The sequence below is a fragment of the Schistocerca americana genome, chromosome 11, assembly GCF_021461395.2.
Source record: "Schistocerca americana isolate TAMUIC-IGC-003095 chromosome 11, iqSchAmer2.1, whole genome shotgun sequence".
NCBI classification, from domain to species: domain Eukaryota; kingdom Metazoa; phylum Arthropoda; class Insecta; order Orthoptera; family Acrididae; genus Schistocerca; species Schistocerca americana.
This window is the reverse complement of record NC_060129.1, coordinates 142,297,409-142,322,652: the sequence shown is the minus strand read 5'-3', so window position 1 is coordinate 142,322,652 and position 25,244 is coordinate 142,297,409. Positions and strand designations below refer to the sequence as shown.

The 25,244-nt window shown below is 43.6% G+C and overlaps 1 protein-coding gene across 1 annotated transcript in view; it reads right to left on the bottom strand.

Moving 5' to 3' along the window:
• The window catches only part of LOC124553397 (high affinity cGMP-specific 3',5'-cyclic phosphodiesterase 9A), a 223,355-nt gene extending 207,096 nt beyond the window's left edge, over nucleotides 1-16,259 (bottom strand). Inside the window, exons 1-2 of the mRNA XM_047127263.1 lie at nucleotides 16,229-16,259; nucleotides 3,445-3,594 (exon numbers count right to left, since the gene is read on the bottom strand). Coding sequence (XP_046983219.1) covers nucleotides 3,445-3,594; nucleotides 16,229-16,259 — 181 coding nt within the window. The remainder of the gene's footprint in view (nucleotides 1-3,444; nucleotides 3,595-16,228) is intronic.
• Between the last annotated feature and the right edge of the window lie 8,985 nt (nucleotides 16,260-25,244).

The window sequence follows — 25,244 nt, the reverse complement described above, 5'->3', positions numbered from 1 at the left end:
CTTTTCATTTACTCATTATTACTGTGTTGTAGAGTAATAATGTAACACAGTGTAGGTAAGATTCTATCGACTGCAACAACCGTGTTGTAGCGTTTTGCACGTTTTGGAAGACGTTACTTTCCCAGATTATTTTTTATAATTTCACAAAAAAAGACTGCAGCTCACGTAATCGGAATGCTATCATTTCACAATTGGAAACAAAAAAAGAAATACACTACCGTCCATTAAAATTGCTGCAGCACGAAGATGACGTGCTACAGACGCGAAATTTAATCGACAGGAAGAAGATGGTGTGACATGCAAATGATTAGCTTTTCAGAGCATACACACAAGGTTGGCGCCGGTGGCGACACATACAACGTGCTGACATGAGGGAAGTTTCCAACCGATTTCTCATACACAAGCAGCAGTTGACCGGCGTTGCCTGGTGAAACGCTGTTGTGGAACATCGTGTAAGGAGGAGAAATGCGTACCATCACGTTTCCGGCTTTGACAAACGTCGGATTGTAGCCCATCACGATTGCGGTTTATCGTATCGGGACATTGCTGCTCGCGCCGGTCGAGATCCAATGACTGTTAGCAGAATATCGAATCGGTGGGTTCAGGGGGGTAATACGGAATGCCGTGCTGGATCCCAACGGCCTCGTATCACTAGCAGTCGAGATGACAGGCATCTTATCCGCATTGCTGTAACGGATCGTGCAGCCACGTCTCGATCCCTGAGTCTACCGATGGGGACGTTTGCAAGACAACAACCATCTGCACGAACAGTTCAACGACGTTTGCAGCAGCACAGACCATCAGCTCGGAGACCGTGGCTGCGGTTACCCTTGACGCTGCATCACAGACTGGAGCGCGTGCGATGGTGTACTCGACGTCGAACCTGGGTGCACGAATGGCAAAATCCCATTTTTCGGGTAAATCCAGGTTCTGTTTACAGCATCATGATGGTCGCGTTCGTGTTTGGAGACATCGCGTTGAACGCACATTGTAAGCGTGTATTCGTCATCGCCATACTGGCGTATCACCCGGCGTGATGGTATGGGGTGCCATTGGTTACACGTCTCGGTCACCTCTTGTACGCATTGACGGCACTCTGAACAGCGGACGTTACATTTCAGATGTGTTACGACCCGTGGCTCTAGCCTTCATTCGATCCCTGCGAAACCCCACATTTCAGCAGGATAATGCACGACCGCATGTTGCAGGTCCTGTACGGGTCTTTCTGTATACAGAAAATGTTCTACTGCTGCCATGTCCAGCACATTCTCCAGATCTCTCACCAACTGAAAACGTCTGGTCAATGGTAGCGGAGCAACTGGCTCGTCACAATACGCCAGTCACTACTCTTGATGAACTCTGGTATCGTGTTGAAGCTGCATGGGCAGCTGTACCTGTACACGCCATCCGAGCTCTGTTTGACTCAATGCCGAGGCGTATCAAGGCCGTTATTACGGCCAGTCGTGGTTGTTCTGGGTACTGATTTCTCAGGATCTATGCACCCTAATTGCGTGAAAACATAATCACATGTCAGTTCTAGTATAATATATTTGTCGAATGAATACCCGTTTATCATCTGCATTTCTTCTTGGTGCAGCGATTTTAATGGTCAGTAGTGTAGCTATTTCGGGGCTGTATTCCAAGATACAACGTTCTCCCTTTTATTTTCAAGTGGTCAGTGAAAGCAGGAGCCCTTATTAAACTAAAATCTATTTGCAAAGTTTCGGCGTCATATGCGTGTGGCATCAACAGCGATCTCATCTTTGTAATTGTCGCTTAGTAGCGGATAAATATACAGGACGTAACTAAATTCCCTTTACAGACTTTGAAGACAGGTTCTTTAGAACAAAACAAGAAAAAATCGTAGTAAACATGGGCTCTAAGATGCATATCTTCGATACTGTGAAACACATCTCTTGTACTGCAAGCCCTTTGCTTTCCATAATCTCGGACGAGTTAGTATGCAATAAAATAAGAACACATGTCCAGTAAACAAACGATCTGAAATGCACATCTTCAGAGGTATGGGCAGTTGTACATCTTCGCTACTATGAAACAGCTCTGTACTGAACAAGCGCACATAGCTCTAAAGGTAGACATCTTCTGGAAAAATCTGGTGCAAAAATATACGTGAACTATGTCAAAAAGACGAAAAAAGCGATGACACACGACATAGGAATTTTATCGTTTGCAAATGGACATACAAGTCCCATCTATAGTTCGACGCTGCGTGCGTTGTAATATCATGATGCTCTTATTTTTCTCTCTTGATAAAAGGTCTGTACTGCTGGAAATTATGTATTTGTTATCTATAAAATATAACTTACTTTTGTTAAAGTGATATGTGATTTTCTCTCTGGCAACTTGCAGAATTAATTTCAGATGGAAATTTTCGTTGTTGGCAGCCATTACTACCTGGATTCGAATACGACCGCAGTGGCCAGCTTATTCAGAGAAAAACTACGTCATTACCCACGACGAGTTATTATGCAAGTATTACTATTGAGATTTTCCTGAATTTCAGCAAATTTTAGGTGCACCAGATTGCAGACTACCGAAAGTGTTCCAGCACTGATGCAGCTAACACTTCTACCTTCGGTCAAAAGTATGAAATGTTCTCTTTAGTCTTAAGAAAAAGCGACATTACATTGGCAACACATATAAACAGGACCATAATTTCCCTGTAAATAAGAGAATATCACATTCTTGACTGAAAAACTGCTGTTATGTGAAGAGGCAACGCCCCGTTTAGATCATTGCTAGCCATTCCTTAGGAAATTCTCCTTAGTGTTGGACGGTTAATATTACACTAGGAATTTATGTAACAGTGTTGTAATTTTATCTCCCTTATAACTACGTGGGCATAAACTGTTGGCATTTGTGTATAAAAGCTCGCAACTGTAAATAGTGTTAAACTATATGACGAATATCATTTCAGACCAATGCATTAGTAAAACCCTTTCTAGAATTACAGTATGCATTTTAGAGGCCATGTTTACTAGATCTTTCTTTGTTTGTTTTGATGTAAAGAACCTGTCCTCAATCTCTGTAAGGGATTTTAGTTATACCCTGAAAAAAGTGCAAATTCTCGTGTTTGGTTGGAATAACAATCCTTAGAAAACTAAAATTTACTGCGACGTTTAAAAGACAGACTGGTGCACCATCACGTTTCGCTTTGCTGCAGTTGTCCATCGCCGACACATGAACACACAGCTGCGTGTCTTCAGTAGTAGCAGTAACAGCGTGGATATTTATTTCTATCGCGACGTTTCGGCGTCATATGTGTACGCCGTCGTCAGGTAAATCATTGCAGTTGTCCATTGGCGACACATGGACACAGCACAACGCAGCTCTGTGTCGTCAGTAGTAGAACTAACACTGTGGAGATTTATTCCTGTCGCGACGTTTCGACGTCAGACGTACGTGCCGTCGTCAGGTACTCACCGTTGCAGTGCGCGGCGACGACCTCGAGGCGGTAGGGGCGGTCGGGCGCGTTGTCCTTCAGCGCAGGCGAGATGTTAAGCAGGCGGCCGTCGCAGCCGTACAGCTTCACGATGTCCAGCGGGCCCGCCTCCGCCGCGGACCGGAACAGCTCTGCCAACACCACGAAAAACGGTCGCGCCGATCAGGTTGGCAGCCCTGCGCTCTGCTCCCGAGGCCTCGCGCCGCGACGCGCTGCGCACACAGCTATTATCTCTGGCGCGCTCCGCCGCCGCGCGCACAGCTATTACCTCTGAAGCGCTCTGCGCTCGATCACCGCGTAGCAGCTATTATCTCTGAAGCGCTCTGCGCTCGCTCACCGCGTAGCAGCTATTATCTCTGATGACGCGCGGCGCCTCGGCGGACAGCTGTTACCTCTGGCTAGGCGCGTCGACTCTTATGTTCACGCGCGGGCAGCTATTATCTCTGGCGAGGCGGAGCAACGCGATGCGCCGAGAAGTTAATAGCTGCGCGGCGTAATCCGCTCTGTGCAGATTGTGTTACGCCCGGCGCTCGGGCAAATAGCGAAGCGCTCGGGTTACATAATGTCACTACAGTTATAAATCAGATAGAAACACTCGTATTTAAATTTATACATAATGCAGCACCAAATTAATCTGTTTTTCTCTCCTTCCAGAGTCTATATTTCAACAGTGGATCGGAAATGTCAGACTCACATGTATATATACATAATTAAGTTTGTACGGAACCTTCAGAGCGCAAGTCCTGTTTGCACTGCTACATCTCTTTTCTTATGCAAGTAAGTTAAGTGCAAAAAGACATAGTGTACATTATTTTTCAGTTCTCCTAACAAATGTAAGCCATATATATATCTCAGGCTCACATTTGTCAGGAGAACTGAAAATATAAAGAGGTCCCATACTCTGGGAGCATAGGGGACGATGCGCCATAGGGTGGTGGGGTTTCGGGTTCCACTGGATAGGTCAGGAGTCCACTACACGCAGCAAGCGGCTACACGGGTAGCAGGGGTTGTGTGGCGTGGACTGGGCGGTTTTTAGGTTAGGTGGCCTCGGGCAAGTACAGAAAGGGCAACAGCCTCAAAGGGTGCGGGGCAAAGTCAGGACATGCAGGGACTGAGCAGCAATCGGTATTGTAATTGTAAACTGTCGAAGCTGCATTGGTAAAGTGCCGGAACCTCAAGCGCTGATAAAAAGCACCGAAGCTGAAATCGTTATAGGTACAGAAAGCTGGCTGAAGCCAGAGATAAATTCTGCCGAAATTTTTACAAAGGCACAGACGGTGTTTAGAAAGGATAGATTGCATGCAACAGGTGGTGGCGTATTTGTCGCTGTTAATAGTAGTTTATCCTGTAGTGAGGTAGAAGTGGATTATTATGGGTGGAGGTTACACTCAACAACTGTGCTAGGTTAATAATTGGCTCCTTTTACCGACCTCCCGACTCAGCAGCATTAGTGGCAGAACAACTGAGAGAAAATTTTGAATACATTTCACATAAATTTTCTCAGCATGTTATAGTCTTAGGTGGAGATTTCAATTTACCAGATATAGACTGGGACACTCAGATGTTTAGGACGGGTGGTAGGGACAGAGCATCGAGTGACATTATACTGAGCGCACTATCCGAAAATGACCTCGAGCAATTAAACAGAGAACCGACTCGGGGAGATAACATCTTGGACCTACTGATAACAAACAGACCCGAACTTTTCGACTCTGTAAGTGTAGAACAGGGAATCAGTGATCATAAGGCCGTTGCAGCAACCCTGAATATGGAAGTTAATAGGAATATAAAAAAAGGGAGGAAGATTTATCTGTTTAGCAAGAGTAATAGAAGACAGATTTTAGACTACCTAACAGATCAAAACGAAAATTTCTGTTCCGACACTGACAATGTTGAGTGTTTATGGAAAAAGTTCAAGGCAATCGTAAAATGCGTTTTAGACAGGGACGTGCCGAGTAAAACTGTGAGGGACGGCAAAAACCCACCGTGGTTCAACAACAAAGTTAGGAAACTACTGCGAAAGCAAAGAGAGCTTCACTCCAAGTTTAAACGCAGCCAAAACCTCTCAGACAAACAGAAGCTAAACGATGTCAAAGTTAGCGTAAGGAGGACTATGCGTGAAGCGTTCAGTGAATTCGAAAGTAAAATTCTATGTACTGACTTGACAGAAAATCCTAGGAAGTTCTGGTCTTACGTTAAATCAGTAAGTGGCTCGAAACAGCATATCCAGACACTCCGGGATGATGATGGCATTGAAACAGAGGATGACACGCGTAAAGCTGAAATAAACATCTTTTTCCAAAGCTGTCTCACAGAGGAAGACCGCACTGCAGTTCCTTCTCTAAATCCTCGCACAAACGAAAAAATGGCTGACATCGAAAGAAGTGTTCAAGGAGTAGAAAAACAACTGGAATCACTCAATAGAGGAACGTCCACTGGACCTGACGGGATACCAATTCGATTCTACACAGAGTACGCGAAAGAACTTGCCCCCCTTCTAACAGCCGCCTACCGCAAGTCTCTAGAGGAACGGAAGGTTCCAAATGATTGGAAAAGAGCACAGGTAGTCCCAGTCTTCAAGAAGGGTCGTCGAGCAGATGCGCAAACTATAGGCCTATATCTCCGATATCGATCTGTTGTAGAATTTTAGAATATGTTTTTTGCTCGCGTATCATGTCATTTCTGGAAACCCAGACTCAACTCTGTAGGAACCAACATGGATTCCGGAAACAGCGATCGTGTGAGACCCAACTCGCTTTATTTGTTCATGAGACCCAGAAAATATTAGATACAGGCTCCCAGGTAGATGCTATTTTCCTTGACTTCCGGAAGGCGTTCGATACAGTTCCGCACTGTCGCCTGATAAACAAAGTAAGAGCCTACGGAATATCAGACCAGCTGTGTGGCTGGATTGAAGAGTTTTTAGCAAACAGAACACAGCATGTTGTTATCAATGGAGAGACGTCTACAGACGTTAAAGTAACCTCTGGCGTGCCACAGGGGAGTGTAATGGGACCATTGCTTTTCACAATATATATAAATGACCTAGTAGATAGTGTCGGAAGTTCCATGCGGCTTTTCGCGGATGATGCTGTAGTATACAGAGAAGTTGCAGCATTTGAAAATTGTAGCGAAATGCAGGAAGATCTGCAGCGGATAGGCACTTGGTGCAGGGAGTGGCAACTGTCCCTTAACATAGACAAATGTAACGTATTGCGAATACATTGAAAGAAGGATCCTTTATTCTATGATTATATGATAGCGGCACAAACACTGGTAGCAGTTACTTCTGTAAAATATCAGGGAGTATGCGTGCGGAACGATTTGAAGTGGAATGATCATATAAAATTAATTGTTGGTAAGGCGGGTACCAGGTTGAGATTCATTGGGAGAGTCCTTAGAAAATGTAGTCCATCAACAAAGGAGGTGGCTTACAAAACACTCGTTCGACCTATTGTGGGTTGACGGAGGAGATAGAGAAGATCCAAAGAAGAGCGGCGCGTTTCGTCACAGGGTTATTTGGTAACCGTGATAGCGTTACGGAGATGTTTAATAAACTCAAGTGGCAGACTCTGCAAGAGAGGCGCTCTGCATCGCGGTGTAGCTTGCTCGCCAGGTTTCGAGAGGGTGCGTTTCTGGATGAGGTATCGAATATATTGCTTCCCCCTACTTATACCTCCCGAGGAGATCACGAGGAGCACGGAGGCTTTCAGATAGTCGTTCTTCTCGCGAACCATACGCGACTGGAACAGGAAAGGGAGGTAATGACAGTGGCACGTAAAGTGCCCTCCGCCACACACCGTTGGGTGGCTTGCGGAGTATAAATGTAGATGTGGATGTAGATGTAGTTTTCTGTACTACAACGCCGTCTTCTTCTATCTCTTGAAATAAATGTGCACCTAGGCCCTTGTATGATGAGTCCGTCGCCAAACAAAAATCTTTAGATAAATCCGGGTGTGAGAGAAGTGGAGCAGCAACTAAAGCATCACGAAGTTGTTCAAATTCTGATTGAGCTTCCTCATCCCAACACCAATTAGAATTCTTTCCAGATAGTTCACATAAACGAGGCGTGGCCAAATCGTCCAATTTAACAAAGCGTCTAAGAAAATTACAGACACCAAGGAAACTACGAACCTCACGTTTTGTGGTAGGAACAGCATAATTACGAATAGCGTCTAGTTTCTCTGGATCAGGAAGAATACCTTCTGTAGAAATAATGTGACCGAGAAATTTCACCTGAGAACGACCAAAGTCTGATTTTTTCAAGTTCACTGTAATGCCAACTCTTGCAAAAATACGTAATAATGAATCCAAAATTTTGTTGTGCTCACTCCAAGAACGTCTAGCAATAAGAATATCGTCAACACATGAAGTAATATTGTCACGAAGATAAACAGGTAAAATTTCGTTTAAGCTACAAATGAATGCTGCTGAAGATACAGTAAGTCCAAACAGTAATTTTCGAAATCACTTTTGGGTAAAATAGTCATATCCGGTTACTCTTTAACGATTCTCTAGATAGATTGTAGTCGAAGAGTTGTTTTGACAGATGCAAAGAATAGTAAAAGAGTAGGCAGCGGTGCAGAACACTAAAAGGGAAATAGCACCACTACAGCTCGGGGCCCTATGCACGCTACGGCACATATTCACTTAGTGTAGTGAATCCCCTGAGGACATTAATAGCCGCACATAAATTCCAGTTTGTGACTTAGTGGCCAATTTGGTGGAAGTGCGTACGTAAATTGATCTAACCATGAACATGGATGTATGTCATTCTTAGAATTGCGAAAGATCTTAAATTTGCGAACAGTCAAAAAATGTTTATAGTCAAAGTTTTCTCCCCGTGGCGACAAAGACCTACCGCGTCTGTCCCAGTCCGATGTCGATTATTATAATGAAACAAATTACTTTCTTCAAACCCCTCTGCTATCTGTGATTCCAAATTTCTTTTGCTGTCTTTTCCTACGATTTCGCCTTCAATTTGTTTGACTTGCTTTTGTAATGCTTCAAATTCCCTTTTAACGCGTTCATTAAATTTTCCCTGATTTTCAACATGCTTATTTATGTTCTGGTACTCTTCGGTTTCTGCAAATGATAATGGAGCTGTATCATCTGAATCTCTATCTCCATTTAAACTAAGACTTGTCAATTTATCTGAAATCTCCTCAACTCTTTCCGATAAGTCACCTATTTTTTCTTTCTGTTTATTTACGTCTTCCGTAAGTGTCGCCACTCGGGTTTCAGTATTGACACATTTAGTAGTTAACTGTTCAAACTGTTGTGTTAGGTTATTTAATCTGTCATTTGGTACGGATTCCTCGATTCTCTCAAATATTTCTTCCTTATCGTGTGCACGTTGTAAATTTAACTCTGAAAATTTTTGTACTATCACGCGATCTTTTTCTTCCTGTTCTCTATCTTGTTCCCTTTGTCTAATCTCTACTGCAATTAATCTATTATTGTGAGAATTCAAAATCGGTTGTACTTCTTCTCTAATTTCTTTCTTTAATTCATCTTCCATGTTTTTGAAACATGTCCCTATTCGCGAATCTTACCGTGTTTCCATTGTTTCCATCTCTGTTTTAATTGTTCCTATTTGTGATCCCAACTGTGATCCCAGTGAGTCTAACCGTGTTTCCATTGTTCCCATATCAATTTTAATAGTTCCTATCTCTGTTTTAATTGTTCCTATTTGTGATCCCAGTGAGTCTAACCGTGTTTCCATTGTTCCCATATCAGTTTTAATTTCAGATCGTAACTGTGATCCCAGTGTGTCTAACCGTGATCCCAAATTTAATATTGCACCCATCAACTGCTCCATATGAACTAGTTCAAAATTCCTTTCGCCCCTAACATTTCCCACAAAACCAGCTTCCTTCGTCATAGCTGTAAAGCTATCTGTGTTCGATACTATTCCAGAATCTTCTGTCGTTAATCTCGAATTCTGAAAATTTTCTAATTGTGAAAAGTTTTGAATTGGTTCCGGACTATTTTCCCGACTTTTTAAATTGTTTTCACTTTCATTATTCATCACACTGTTCTCCTGTGTTGGCGAGTTCGCCATGTTAACAATTTCGTCATTCTCACTATCCATCATTTTTGCCTTTTTCATCGACCACGTAATCATTTACAAAACATACAAAACTCGTCACTATACGAAAATTACACACAATGAGACTTTATCTCCAACAATACCATTCACACGAAATGCTTCCCGACAAACACGATTAACGAACAATTGAAATCTTCATAATTACACAAAATTGTCAAATGCGTATACAAGACATCAAAAATTAAATTCTGCAAAAAAAAAAAAAAAATACCATTAGAAGAATAACAATTACCAAATCTACACATGCAATATAGACTACAATTACTAAACTACAAATTACTACAACAATACTACTGTCTGCTATTTTTACAATCAGAAGAATTCCAAGGGACGATCCTGGCAGGGTCGCCACGTGCGTGGGGGCTTAATTATATAGATATGAAATCCAAATACTTTTAATTTTTTTTGTCGCTGTCTGTTTGGTTACGAGGTCTCGTAAACGGTTGGCCCTGACTAGTTTTAGTACGCAATCTGACTGCATAGAATAACAACAAAGAATGAAAGAAAATTTCCGTTAACACAATTAATGAATTAAGTCCCCAGCAACTATAAAACGTATGAAACCAAAGCACAAGTGTAACTGTTCTGTGTGTGGAAGTGTGATTCAACGTACACATATGGCATGGTTCTTCTTCAATAAGACAAGAAATTTTAAATACCATTTATACTGAAGTAATTAAAAAAAATAGAAATACTATAATTGCGCAAGAAAACCAGAAATACACTCTAATACAAGAACACGAGCCAGATGCTTTGTTGACTGAACCTGTGACAAGGCATTGTTTAAGACATAATGAAAAAAAAAGGAATTTTTTTTACCTTCATATATATTGACGAAAAGCACTCTGATCATTACAATATCTCCATTCGAACAACATCTGCTGTCTAGCCCATCAAACAACTGCATACAACATGGCCACAAATAGCACAGCTATTGATATCCTCTCAGCAAGATCTGCACAAGCACTCACTACGACGACATCTCAACAACGACTGGCTCCTACTACTTCTCAACAAGCACTGACTACTGCCACATCTCGACAAGCACTGCCAGTGGAGGCGGCGGAATAAAACTCTTTGGCGCAATCTCTGGCGCTGTGGCTCAGTGTAGCCACCTTTCAACAGTTCAGAAGATATGACGTCTTAAACCTTGAGGTGGACGAAAAACTTTTGCTTAAAACGGAGCGCAGTAAAACTTCAACATCAGGCATCCCGTATTAATTTAGTTAGTACTTCTTTACCACTAACTCTAGTCGCAACACACTTCCCAGACAGTATCTACACTGAAGAGCCAAAGAAACTGTATCGTGTAGGGCACCAGCAAGCATGCAGAAGTGCCGAAACACGACGTGGCACGGACTCGACTAATGTCTGAAGTAGTGTTGGAGGGAACTGACACCATGAATCCTGCAGGCCTGACCATAAATCCTCAAGAGTATCAGGGGGTGGGAATCTCTTATGAACAGCACGTTGCAAGGCATCCCAGACACAATACTGTTCATGTCTGGGAAGTTTAGTGGCCAGCGGAAGTGTTTAAACTCAGAATAGTTTCCCTGGAGCCACTCTGTAGCAATTATGGACGTGTTGGGTGTCGCATTATCCTGCTGGAATTGCCCAAAAGGATGCAGGCGATCAGGCAGGATGCTTACGTACGTGTCACTCGTCAGACATATCTAGACGTATCAGGGGTCCCATAGCCGGCCGTTGTGGACGAGCGGTTCTAGGCGATTCAGTCCGCAACCACTCGGCTGCTACGGTCGCAGGTTCGAATCCTGCCTCGGGCATGGATGTGTGTGATGTCCTTAGGATAGTTAGGTTTTAGTTCTAAGTCTAGGGAAGTGATGACCTGAGATGTTAAGTCCCATAGTGCTTAGAGCCATTTAAACCATTTGTCCTTCCCCTTCAAATTACTCACTGGTCGTATTTAATCACGCAGTGGTTCCCATGTTATACTGCTGAGTTAGACTTGACGTCCCTTCTTTCCTTTTTGTAAGTCGAGGGTGAGAAACTCCATATTAACATTCACAGTTTTCCTGTAAAGTACCTTGGTAGTTTCATATTTCCTCCACTGCAAACACTGAATTTGTAGCCAAGCTACTGGACAGTTCAATTCATTACTTTTGCGGTTAACTACCCCTTTCTCCAAAGATACCGTCGATACAAATTCTTGTTGCTCCGTCTGTACTGTTGTAGATGGCTTGTTTCTTCGTTATTAGGCAACGATTTTACACAAGTCTTACAGTGTGTAGGTAGTTCTTCCTCTTGCCTGGAGTTCCACAGAGCCAAAATCAGCGTCGTTTGGCATATACGATTGTCCGCCTGTCACGAAAATATGACAAAGGACGCCTACTTGAAGTAGTGGATGTGGCACAAGTTTCAAACAGGAAACTTGCATTTTAAAGTTTCTGTTTTGTCCAGTGCAAGCGTCGCTGTACATTACTATCAGTTGCCTTAGACTAGAAACTTATTTTGTGTGTATGCTACGCGTTATGAAATTTCCTGCCATTATCTCGAAACTGTAGTTTCGTCCCATACGTACATGAAAGCAGAGTCAGCTATGAGGTCGTGACAGGGAATATAAATTGTGTTTGTGGTATGCTAATGAACATGTTAACTTTGGAAATGCCAGGGATTTTCCGTTGTTGTTGTTGTGGTCTTCAGTCCTGAGACTGGTTTGATGCAGCTCTCCATGCTACTCTATCCTGTGCAAGCCTCTTCATCTCCCAGTACCTACTGCAGCCTACATCCTTCTGAATCTGCTTAGTGTATTCATCTCTTGGTCTCCCTCTACGATTTATACCCTCCACGCTGCCCTCCAATACTAAATTGGTGATCCCTTGATGCCTCAGAACATGTCCTACCAACCGATCCCTTCTTCTGGTCAAGTTGTGCCACAAACTTCTCTTCTCCCCAATCCTATTCAATACTTCCTCATTAGTTATGTGATCTACCCATCTAATCTTCAGCATTCTTCTGTAGCACCACATTTCGAAAGCTTCTATTCTCTTCTTGTCCAAACTATTTATCGTCCATGTTTCACTTCCATACATGGCTACATTCCATACAAATACTTTCAGAAATGACTTCCTGACACTTAAATCTATACTCGATGTTAACAAATTTCTCTTCTTCAGAAACGCTCTCCTTGCCATTGCCAGTCTACATTTTATATCCTCTCTACTTCGACCATCATCAGTTATTTTGCTCCCCAAATAGTCCTTTACTACTTTAAGTGTCTCATTTCCTAATCTAATTCCCTCAGCATCACCCGACTTAATTTGACTACATTCCATTATCCTCGTTTTGCTTTTGTTGATGTTCATCCTATATCCTCCTTTCAAGACACTGTCCATTCCGTTCAACTGCTCTTCCAAGTCCTTTGCTGTCTCTAGCAGATGTAAAAGCATAAATACCTTGGAAGCTGTAATTCGATAATTACTTACGCACTTTCATCAAATTCCGTGCGGATTCGGCTCTCCTTCATTGTAATTCATGTTGCACTTCCTATCTTTTATTCATGGCATTGTTGTGCAAGTCAGACTTACTTCACTTTGCCACAACATGCGTTATACAAACCATTTCACCGTACAACGTGTGGTGCTATCTCTGATGCTGTTGTGCATATAGAGGCAGACATCCGTATCCCATCTAAAACATCGCAGTTTCTACTAAATAACATAGAAAGTAACTCACTTTCCTCAGAATGTGACTTAAACCATTATGCCTTAAACGCCTTCATACAATGACGCAGCAAAACAAACGAAACAGTTTTGTTCGAATTCATACCAGCCGTGTAACTCTACAAACTATAACGTTACTTGTGCGAACAAACGTAAAAAAAATAAATAAATGAAAATATGAATACGTGTCCCCGTATATTTAGTGGTTCAAATGGCTCTGAGCACTATGGGACATAACTTCTGAGGTCATCAGTCCCCTAGAACTTAGAGCTACTTAAACATAACTAACTTAAGGACATCACACACATCCATGCCCGAGGCAGGATTCGAGCCTGCGACCGTAGCGTTCGCGCGGTTCCAGACTGTAGCGCCTAGAACCGTTCGGCCAGCGAGCTTTAGTCCCTCACCTCAAAACATTCATGTTATGATGTATCTCTCTCTCTCTCTCTCTCTCTCTCTCTCTCTGTCATCAGTCTTCTAACTCGTTTAATGCGGCCCGCCACAAATTCCTCTCCTGTGCCAACCTCTTCATCTCAGAGTAGCACCTGCAACCTAAGCTATTTGCTGAATGTGTTCCAATCTCTACAGTATTCACCCTCTACAGCTCCCTCTAGTACAATGGAAGTTATTCCCTGATGTCTTAACAAATGTCGTACCATCCGGTCGCTTCTTCTTGTCGGTGTTTCCCATATATTCCTTTCCTCTCCGATTCTACGCAGAACCTCCTCATTCCCTAATTAATCAGTCCACCTAATTTTCAACATTCGTCTGTAGCACCACATCTCAAGTGCTTCGATTCTCTTCTGTTCCAGTTTTCCCACAGTCCATGTTTCACTACCATACAGCGCTCTGCTCCACACGTACATTCTCAGAAATTTCTTCCTCAAATTAAGGCCGGTATTTGATATTAGTAGACTTCTCTTGGCCAGAAATGCCGTTTTTGCCATAGCGAGTCTGCTTTTGATGTCCTCCTTGCTCCGTCCGTCATTCGTTATTTTACTGTCTACGCAGCAGAATTCCTAAACTTCATCTACTTCATGATCATCAATCCTCATGTTAAGTGTCTCGCTGTTCTCATTTCTACTACTTCTCATTACTTTCGTCTTCCTTCGATTTCCTCTATGTCCATATTCTGTACTCATTAAGCTGTTCATTCCATTCATCACATCCTGTAATTTTTCTTGGCGTTTGCTGAGGATAGCAAGATCAGTTTGGATTCCGTAGAAATGTTGGACACGTGAGGCAATACTGACCCTACGACATCTTAGAAAATAGATTAGGGAAAGGCAAACCTATGTTTCTAGCATTTGTAGACTTAGAGAAAGCTTCTGACAATGTTGACTGGAATACTCTCTTTCAAATTCTAAAGGTGGCAGGGATAAAATACAGGGAGCGAAAGACTATTTACAATTTGTACAGAAACCAGATGGCAGTTATGAGAGTCGAGGGGCATGAAAGGGAAGCAGTGGTTGGGAAGGGAGTGAGACAGGGCTGTAGCCTCTCCCCGATGTTATTCAATCTGTATATTGAGCAAGCAGTAAAGGAAACAAAAGAAAAATTCGGAGTAGGTATTAAAATCCATGGAGAGGAAATAAAAACTGAGGTTCGCCGATGACATTGTAATTCTGTCAGAGACAGCAAAGGACTTGGAAGAGCAGTTGAACGGAATGGACAGTGTCTTGAAAGGAGGATATAAGATGAACATCAACAAAAGCAAAACGAGGATAATGGAATGTAGCTGAATTAAGTCGGGTGATGCTGAGGGAATTAGATTAGGAAATGAGACACTTAAAGTAGTAAAGGACTATTTGGGGAGCAAAATAACTGATGATGGTCGAAGTAGAGAGGATATAAAATGTAGACTGGCAATGGCAAGGAAAGCGTTTCTGAAGAAGAGAAATTTGTTAACATCGAGTATCGATTTAAGTGTCAGGAAGTCATTTCTGAAAGTATTCGTATGGAGTGTAGCTATGTATGGAAGTGAAACAGGGATGATAAATAGTTTAGACAAGAAGAGAATAGATGCTTTCTAAATGTGGTGCTACAGAAGAATGCTGAAGATAAGATGGGTAGATCACATAACTACTGAGGAGGAATTGAATAGAATTGGGGAGAAGAGGAATTTGTGGCACAACTTGACAAGAAGAAGGGACCGGTTGGTAGGACAAGTTCTGAGGCATCAAGGAATCACAAATTTAGCGTTGGAGGGCAGCGTGGAGGGTAAAAATCGTAGAGGGAGAACAAGAGATGAATACACTAAACAGATTCAGAAGGATGTAGGTTGCAGTAAGTACTGGGAGATGAAGAAGCTTGAACAGGATAGAGTAGCATGGAGAGCTGCATCAAACCAGTCTCAGGACTGAAGACCGCAACTACAACAGCAATATCACAACGAATCTTATCATTCATATCCTTTAACCTTGAATTTTAATTCCGCTCCTCAAGCTTTCTTTTATTTCCATCATCGCTTCTTCGATGCGCAGATTGAATTGTAGGGGCGAAAGACTAGATCCGTTGTTACACCCTTTCAATTCGAGCACTTCGTTCTAGCTCTTCCACCCTCATAGTTCCCTTTACGGACCATATAGTGTTGCCCTTTGAGGTCGACGTTACGCCGGTCACCTCTAAAAGCTCCCCACAGTTCATCTCGCTGCACAGCCGGAGATACCGGATGGCCAGTCTCGGTGAACGCGGCGCAACCTATCGTGAAATTGGAATCTCGATGACGGCGTTAAAAGCGTGGGCCGGCGAGAAGTGGACGGATCATAAACCCAGGACTCCGCTTCACAGGCCTGCCATCAGGAAGTGCTGCGACCTTGTCCGTCTAGTGGCGGCGATGAAATTTCCCCGCGCCACCGGGATTCGAACTGGCTATCTCCAGCACGCACGAGAGATATGTAGGACGCAGTCGTTTTCTCCTTCAAACGTCCGCCGTATCCTTTGCAATGAAACTCGACGATGCGTCACACTTACTTATTGGGCCTCCGCGGATGATCACACTCATGTCGCAAGTAACAAGTAACGGGGAGGATACTGGAATGAAGACTGAACGGAAAAGTAGAAGGTCAGGAGGAGAAGTACGGCTTTCGAGGTGATGGACCAATACTGGACCCATACTTTAGTATGAGACAGTTGATGGAATTGTAGTGGCATTGGGAGTAGGAGAAAGATCTGTCAATGATACTTCTTGACTTACAGAACGCATATTACAATGATCCCAGACAAAACGGATGAGAAACCTTGGAGAGGAAGGGCGCTGGAAAAGGAGGATTTGAAATACTTCAAGTAATGTACCGGGTGATCAAAAAGTAAGTATAAATTTTAAAACTGATTAAATCACGGGATAATGTAGATAGGGAGGTACAAGTTAACACACATGCTTGGAATGACACGGGGTTTTATTAGAACCAAAAAAAAAAACACAAACGTTCAAAAAATGTCCGACAGATGGCGCTTCACCTGATCAGAATAGCAACAATTAGCATAGCAAAGTAAGACAAAGCAAAGACGATGTTCTTTACAGGAAATGCTCAATATGTCCACCATCATTCCTCAACAATAGCTGTAGTCGAGGAATAATGTTGTGAACAGCACTGTAAAGCATGTCCGGAAATATGGTGAAGCATTGGCGTCGGATGTTGTCTTTCGGCATCCCTAGAGATGTCGGTCGATCACGAGACACTTGCGACTTCAGGGAACACCAAAGCCAATAATCGCCCGAACTGAGGTCTGGGGACCTGGGAGGCCGAGCATGACGAAAGTGGCGGCTGTGCACACGATCATCACCAAACGACGCGCGCAAGAGATCTTTCACGCGTCTAGCAATATGGGGTGGAGCGCCATCCTGCATAAACATCGTACGTTCCAGCAGGTGTTTATCAGCCAGGCTGGGGATGATGCGATTCTGTAACATATCGGTGTACCTCTCACCCGTTACGGTAGCAGTTTTGCTGTCCAGCGCCATCTGTCGGAAACTTTGTGAACTTTTTTTTTTTTTTTTGTTCTAATAAAACCCCATGTCACTCCAAGGATGTGTGTCAATTTTTACCTCTCTATCTACATTATTGGGTAATTTATTGTTTTCCAATTTATACTGACTTTTTAATCACCCTGTATGACAAAAGTTTCAGCTGCGTCCCGACCCGAACTCATAGGTTTACGAACGTTACGAGGGTGAGACAAGGAAGTGTCTCGTCACCCTTACTATTTGTAACGTTGATGGATGAAATCATGAAAGAGAGAAAAGGAGCCCATAGAGGAAAGAGACGAAGTTATCGCTATTTGGCGATGATATTGTCTTGTGGGGAACCAACAGTGAGGATGTACAATTAGATGTATTATAAACAAAAAGTCGAGATATATGGCACGGAATGCAGAGTGGAGAAAAGCAACACTATGTTGGTAACCATGGATACATAGAAGGGACAGGACAAATTAATGTTAAAGTACACGATATTGAGCTTTTGAACAACGTTAAACTTATAGGAAGGGTGATAATGAAGAATGCAAGAGTGGAGCGGAATTTAAAATATTATCACAAGGCAATGCATTTTACGTGTGTGAAGAACTTAGTCTGGGGAAAGACAGTACCAGTAAAGTGTAAGGGAATGTTTTACAAGACATACTTTACTCCTATACTGACAAATGCATCAGAGACCTGGGCAATGAGAAGAATAGAGGAGAGTAGAATCCAAGCCGGTGAAATGAAATAATTAAGAAATAGGGAAAAGGAGTAAAAAGAGATATAGAGAGAGAAAGAGAGGAGGAGAGAGAGTAGGAAATGAAGATGTTAGGAACGACACTAGTATAGGAAAGTTGAATGATAGAATTGAAAAGAGTAAGTTAAAATGGTTTGGACACATAAAAAGAATAGGAGATGGAAGAATACCAAACGAAATGATGGAAGCCAAGTCTGGGGGCAAAAGGGAGACCCAGAGGGAGAGGGATTGACTGGATCAGGAATAGTTTAAGAAGATGGAATCTGGACTGTAACAAACAGTTATAGAACAAGAATGGTGGGAGACACGGGAAATATGTCCCAACTAGACCTGATTCTGCATAAATGGGAAATACAACAGCTCTTTCGACGAAAACACCGCACCCAAAGACTGGAAAGTTGCACAGGTCTTAGCAATATTCAAGAAAGGCAATAGGCGTAATCCACTAAATTACAGGGTCACATCATTAACGTCGATATGCAGCAGGATTTTGGAACACATATTGTGCTCGTACATTATGAATTATCTCCAAGAGAAGGGTCAATTGGCACATAGCCAACACGGACTTAGAGAACATCGTTCTTGTGAAACACAGGTAGCTCTTTACTCACACAAAGTGTTGAGTGCTATCGACAAGGAATTTCAAATAGACAGCGTACTTCTAGATTTCCAGAACGCTTTTGATACCGTACCTCATAAGCGGCTTGTAATCAAATTGCGTGCTTATGGAATATCGTCTCAGTTATGCGACTGGTTTCATGATTTCCTGTCAGGGAGGTCACAGTTCGTAGTAATTGGTGGAAAGTCGTCGAGTAAAACGGAAGTGAATTCGAGCATTCCCCAAGATAGTGTTTACAGGGCCTCGGTTGTTCCTTATCTAGGAGGGTTGGAACTTTAATAGTGGCAACCATTTATTTACAGCTCGTACAAAATAGATACGTGTTTCAAAGTTTCACTGACCTTCAAAGTAGTCACAAGAATTGTGTATAACCCGTTGCCAGCGACGTGGAAGTCGTAGGATACTCTTAGCAGTGCCAGTTGTGTTGACAGTTCGAGCGGCGCGGTCTATTGGCCGACGAATTTGTACCAATTGTGAAGCGAATGCCGTGAAGTGTTTCCATCATTTTAAAAAATCGAGTTGAACTCACGAGGGCTTAAGTCAGGGGAGTGCGGTAGGTTGTATAACACTTAGCAGCCCCATCATTATATAGTAAACAGTCAAAGAAACCGCCTAATACGGTGTAGGGCCCCCGCGAGCACGCAGAAGTGCCGCAACACGACGTGGCTGGGACTCGAGTAATGTCTGAAGTAGTGCTGGAGGGAAATGACACCACGAATCCTGCAGGGCTGTCATAGATACGGAAGAGTACGATGGGGTGGAGATCTCTTCTGAACAGCACTGTGCAAGGCATCCCAGATACGCTCAATAATGTTCATGTCTGTGGGCTTTGGTGGCCAGCGGAAGTGTATAAGCTCAAAAGAGTGTTCCTGGAGCCACTCTGTAGCAATTCTGGACGTGTGGGGTGTCGCATTGTCCTGCTGGAATTCCCCAAGTCCGTCTGAATGCACAGTGGACATGAATGGGTGCAGGTGATCAGGAAGGATGCTTACGTACGTGTCACCTGTCAGAATCCTATCGAGACGTATCAGGGGTCCCATATGACTCCAACTGCACGCGCCCGACACCATTACAGAGCCTCCGCCACTTTGAACAGTCCCCTGCTGACATGCAGGGTCCATGCATTGACGAGGTTGTCTCCAAACCCGTACACGTCCATCCGCTCGATACAATTTGAAACGAGACTCGTCCGGCTAGGCAACATGTTTCCAGTCATCGACAGCCCAATGTCGGTGTTGACGGGGCCAGGCGAAGCGTAAAGCTTTGTGTCGTGCAGTCATCAAGGGTACACGAGTGGGCTTCGACTCCGAAAGCCGATATCGATATTGTTTCGTTGAATGGTTCGCACGCTGACACTTGTTGATGGCCCAGCATTGAAATCTGCAGCAATTTGCAGAAGGGTTGCACTTCTGTCTGTCACGTTGAACGATTCTCTTCAGCCGTCGTTGGTCCCGTTCTTGCAGGATCTTTTTCTGGCCGCAGCGACGTCGGAGATTTGATGTTTTACCGGATTCCTAATATACACGGTACACCCGTGAAATGGTCGTACGGGAAAGTCCCCACTTCATGACCACCTCTGGGATGTTGTGTCGCATCGCTCGTGCGCCGACTATAACACCAAGTTCAAACTCACTTAAGTCTTGATAACATTCCATAGTAGCGGCAGTAACACATCTAAAAAGTGCGCCAGACACTTGTTATATAGAGGCTTTCCCGACTGGTGCTCCGCATTCTGCCTGTTTACATATATCTGTATTTGAATATGCAAGCCTTTACTAGTTTCTTTGACGGTTCAGTGTATGAGTCAGTGACCCCATGTTCATATACTTAAACTGATGTCTTAAACTGATATCAAAGAAGAAGGCCGCTGCAACCGTGGGCGACACGTTGGTTTTTTTCTCCAGCAGCAGAAGTTTTATACATTATGACGCTGTACCTTACCCAGAAAACTTTTATGTCGACGGACTCTGGCCACGGAAGCCTACGCATATATCCAGCCTATCATCCCACAAAACGTTTGTACTTATTTCTGGAACACACGGTATACATCTCCCGGAAACAATATCAAGATAAACTTGGAGACTTTCGAGTCCTTACGGAGGCTTACCGGGAATCGTTCATCCCGCTGACCGGTTCGAATCCTGCCTCGGGCATGGATGTGTGTGATGTCCTTAGGTTAGTTAGGTTTAAGTAGTTGTTCTAAGTTCTATGGGACTGATGACCTCAGATGATAAGTCCCATTTTCTTTTTCAACTCGCAAAGGGAGGAAGCGACTGAGGTGCACAAAGTACCCTCCGCCACACAGCACATGGAGGGTCGCGGAGTATGTACGTGAACAAAGATAGTTATTGCTCCAGGATTCTGTGATGGGTTACGATAGTTGCGCTAGATACGATGATGGGTGGGAAACATGTGGGCCTGCCGCCTTAGATCTCTAGCCATGAAATGCTACGGGCGTTACGCAGAACGCTACTAGGAATAGCTAGCTGCGACGCCCCGCAGTCTGGATTCTGCGCACGCATCATCACGTGCGTCACACTGACGTAAGCCACAAGCCACATGATGTCTCCGCCCCTCCCTCCCTCCATGCACCCCCCCCTCTCTCTCTCTCTCTCTCTCTCTTTCTCTCTCTTTTCCTCCTCCTCCTCCTCCTCCTCCCTTGGATCAAGATCAAGCGTAGAAACGTGAGTACTTTTCAATATTACTCTTACATCTCTACCACTAGTTCGCGCCTAAGCAGGTCACAGTTTTTGTTCCAAAAATGAACAGCACAGAAACAGAAGTGGTGACACTTTCTGCAGGACCTGACCATCATTTTGCAGGACAAACACGTACAGTGCAAGCTGTTACTGAAAATGGTGTGTCACAGTAGTGTAGCTCAGAAACGTCTCAAGAAATTTCAACCAAACCTGTATACTATGTAAGACAGATGACTCATTATTTATATAATTATTTGTGTAGAAATATTGTGCGTGTAAGATAACCCTCCTCCCGTAGGAACAGGGGCGGGGACAGAAAGGGCGAGATGCTAAAATGTTGGAAAATAACCTGTTGGTTACGATAAGGTCGACCTAAAGGCTCGCAGATAGCTGTTGTCAACATAATCGTGATAATTACTTCAGTATACGACCACTAATGTTAGGAATATAATTCTCAGCAACGCGTTATGGCGGTCAAGCTACCATCATCTGGCTGTCTACATAAACACACGCTTAAAAAACGCGCAGAGTCAAAAATTAAAAACTGACAAAGTCCTCGCGTTAGTTTGAAAACGGCAACACGGGGTCCTCTTTCTTTCCTGTAGCGATCAACACCTGCCGCATCTGCTCCTGCTGGCTGGTCCTGTAAACAAGTTTACGGCCCCAATTGACTGCAGTAGGCCGTCAGCTGTTCCGTAGCAGTCCAGAGGTGACACAAGGGAGGTTATCCATGCTACACTACTCGCATTTACCTAACTGCCGCTACCGTTAAAAAAGATCCGATGACTGAACGAAAAAAAAATGTTCAAATGTGTGTGAAATCTTATGGGACTTAGCTGCTAAGGTCATCAGTCCGTAAGCTTACACACTACTTAACCTAAATTATCCTAAGGACAAACACACACACACCCATGCCCGTGGGAGGACTCGAACCTCCGCCGGGACCAGCCGCACAGTCCATGACTGCAGCGCCCCTGACCGCTCGGCTAATCCCGCGCGGTGACTGAACGAAATGGTTCAAATGGCTCTGAACACTACGGGACTTAACATCTATGGTTATCAGTCCCCTAGAACTTAGAGCTACTTAAACCTAACTAACCTAAGGACATCACACACGTCCATGCCCGAGGCAGGATTCGAACCTGCGACTGTAGCAGTCGCGCGGCTCCGGACTGAGTGCCTAGAACCGCTAGACCAGCGCGGCCGGCGACTGAACGAAGAAAGCAAATTTATATAGGAACGGTATCTACACTATGTGATAAAAGGTATCCGGACACCTGGCTGAAAATGACTTACAAGTTCGTGGCGCCCTCCATCGGTTATGCTGGAATTCAATATGGTGTTGGCTCGCCCTTAGACTTGACGGAAGCTTCCACTCTCGCAGGCATACGTTCAGTCAGGTGCTGGAAGGTTTCTTGGGGAATGGCAGCCCATTCTTCACGGAGTGCTGCACTGGGGAAGTGGGATCGATGTCGGTTGGTGAGGCCTGGCACGAATTCGGCGTTGCAAAACATTACAAAGGTGGTGTATATGACTGAGGTCGGCACTCTGTGCAGGCCAGTCCATTACAGGGACGTTGTTGTCGTGTAACCAGTCCGCCACAGGCCGTGCATTATGAAAAAGTGCTCGATTGTGTTGAAAGATGCAGTCGCCATACCCGAATTGCTCCTCAACCGTGGGAAAGCAAGTAGATGCTTAAAACATCAATGTAGGGCTGTGCTGTGATAGTGGCACGCAAAACAACAAGGGGTGCAAGCCCCCTCCATGAAAAACACGACCACACCATAAAACAACCGCCTCCGAATTTTACTGATGGCACAATACACACGCGGCAGATGACGTTCACCGGGCATTCGTCATACCCACACCCTGTCATCGAATCGCCACATAGTCTATCGTGATTCGTCACTCCACACAACGTTTTTCCACTGTTCAATCGTCCGATGTTTACGCTCCTTACACAAAGCGAGGCGTCGTTTGGCATTTACCGGCGTGATGTGTGGCTTATGAGCAGCCACTTAACCATGAAATCCAAGTTTTCTGTCATAATGCTTGCAGTGGCTCCTGATGCAGTTTGGAATTCCTGTGCGATGGTCTGGATAGATGTCTGCCTGTTACCCATTACGACCGTCTTCAACAGTCAACAGACGAGGTCGGCCTGTGCTGTACGTGTCCCTTCACGTTTCCACTTCACTATCACATCGGAAACAGTGGACCTAGGGATGTTTAGGAGTGTGGAAGCCTGGCGTACAGTCGGTGAGTTCCGCAGAGCGACCCATTCTGCTCTCTCACGATGTCTAATGACTACTGAGGTCGCTGATATGGAGTACCTGACAGTAAGTGACAGCAGAAAGCAGCTAATATGAAAAACGTATATTTTTGGGGGTGTCCGGATACTTTTGATCACGTAGTGTACACGATTACCAGTGGGTACACTAAATAGGTAAAAGAATATAACTTTATTATACAGATACAGCGGTAAATAAAGAGTATGGTGTACGGATGCAAGTAGAAACGGTAAGAGGAAAGAACTACGAGTAAAAAGATCTCTGATGTGTCGAATTTTGGGAAAATTTGGCAGACGTTCGGGAACATTTTTAGACTGTACTGTCTCCCACTGGCATTTGCATCACAACAGTTAATTTGATACAGTTTAAAGGGCGAAGTTGGGAAAAGGGTAAGTGAATTTGATGAAGAAGATGCTTATAAAATAAAGCGCGCGATGAGTTTCCCAAATGTACATGACAGACGGAGAGGAAATATTCGATAAGATATATGGAGCGTGCTGACGCTTTTAGACTGGGCAACTACAGCAGCTCGCTGGTCGCCAGACATACAGGACAGAAAAAAAATCGCAGTACCAAGAATGTGTTGTGCGACACAAACGAAAGCTGGTAGGCACACGTCTACTTCTGAAAGATCATGTCTACTCAATTTTCGAGCCGGTCGCATAAGACTGACGCAGGTAGCGCCACCAAGAGGATACAAACCAGGTTTGCTTTAAATACACGGTATAACGGTCGCGAGCGGTAGTTACCTTTGAGATCGGACGTGGAGAGTTGATGCTAGTTAAGAACACCTTTAAGGGGCTCCGGAAAGGCTCAAAATCATGAAAAGTTCAATTTTTACTTTTTTGCGTTTTCTGAATCTGCAGACTATTACCTTTTAATAGATATAAAATTTATTCAATTCCGAAGACTACAACTATTTTTAAATTTTTTTTTTGAAATGTGTTCTACATGGGCGTGACCCACTGTGGCGCTGTTAAAGTGCTGTCAAATGGTGTTATTATTAACGTCCGTGTTCATCAGGTACATTTTAGTGATGTGAGATAAAGTATGTGTTGTGGCTAACCTGTGATGGTTCAATATATATCGATGGTGTGATTGTCGATTGTTTCATGTTTATTTACTCTGTCGTTATCTCGAAAATATTCGTAATTAATTCTGTTTCTTGAGTCTCTGTTTTGCTGGAGTATAATAATGAGTAAAAGTAAAGTTATTAGAAATCCTCTGAAGGCTTTTAAGAAAAGGAGAAATGTTGGAAAGCCAAAGGTATGTGTTATTACTGTAAACAATAAAGACGATAACCAAGTGAGTGAACCTAACCTCTCAAGTACACCTGCCCATAGCAGTCAAAGTGGGAAAGAAAATACTTCACAGAAGAAGCTTGGTTCAATGAGTGAAAACTATGAATGTGTTATGGGCGAATCGGATGTGAATGAAATATTTGATATGTCGGTTCTCAAAGGAATTTTTTCAAACTGTGTAAGATGTATTCATTGTAGTGAAGTTGGTCTGGAACTCTCCATAATAAAGCACGTATGACTTGCTAGTGAAATACAACTGAAATGTGACAAGTGTTCATACATGACCACCTTTTCGAACAGTGTTGCAGTAACTGCAACTGAAGAAAATGGTAGCAAAATCTACCAACACAACAACGAGCGATGC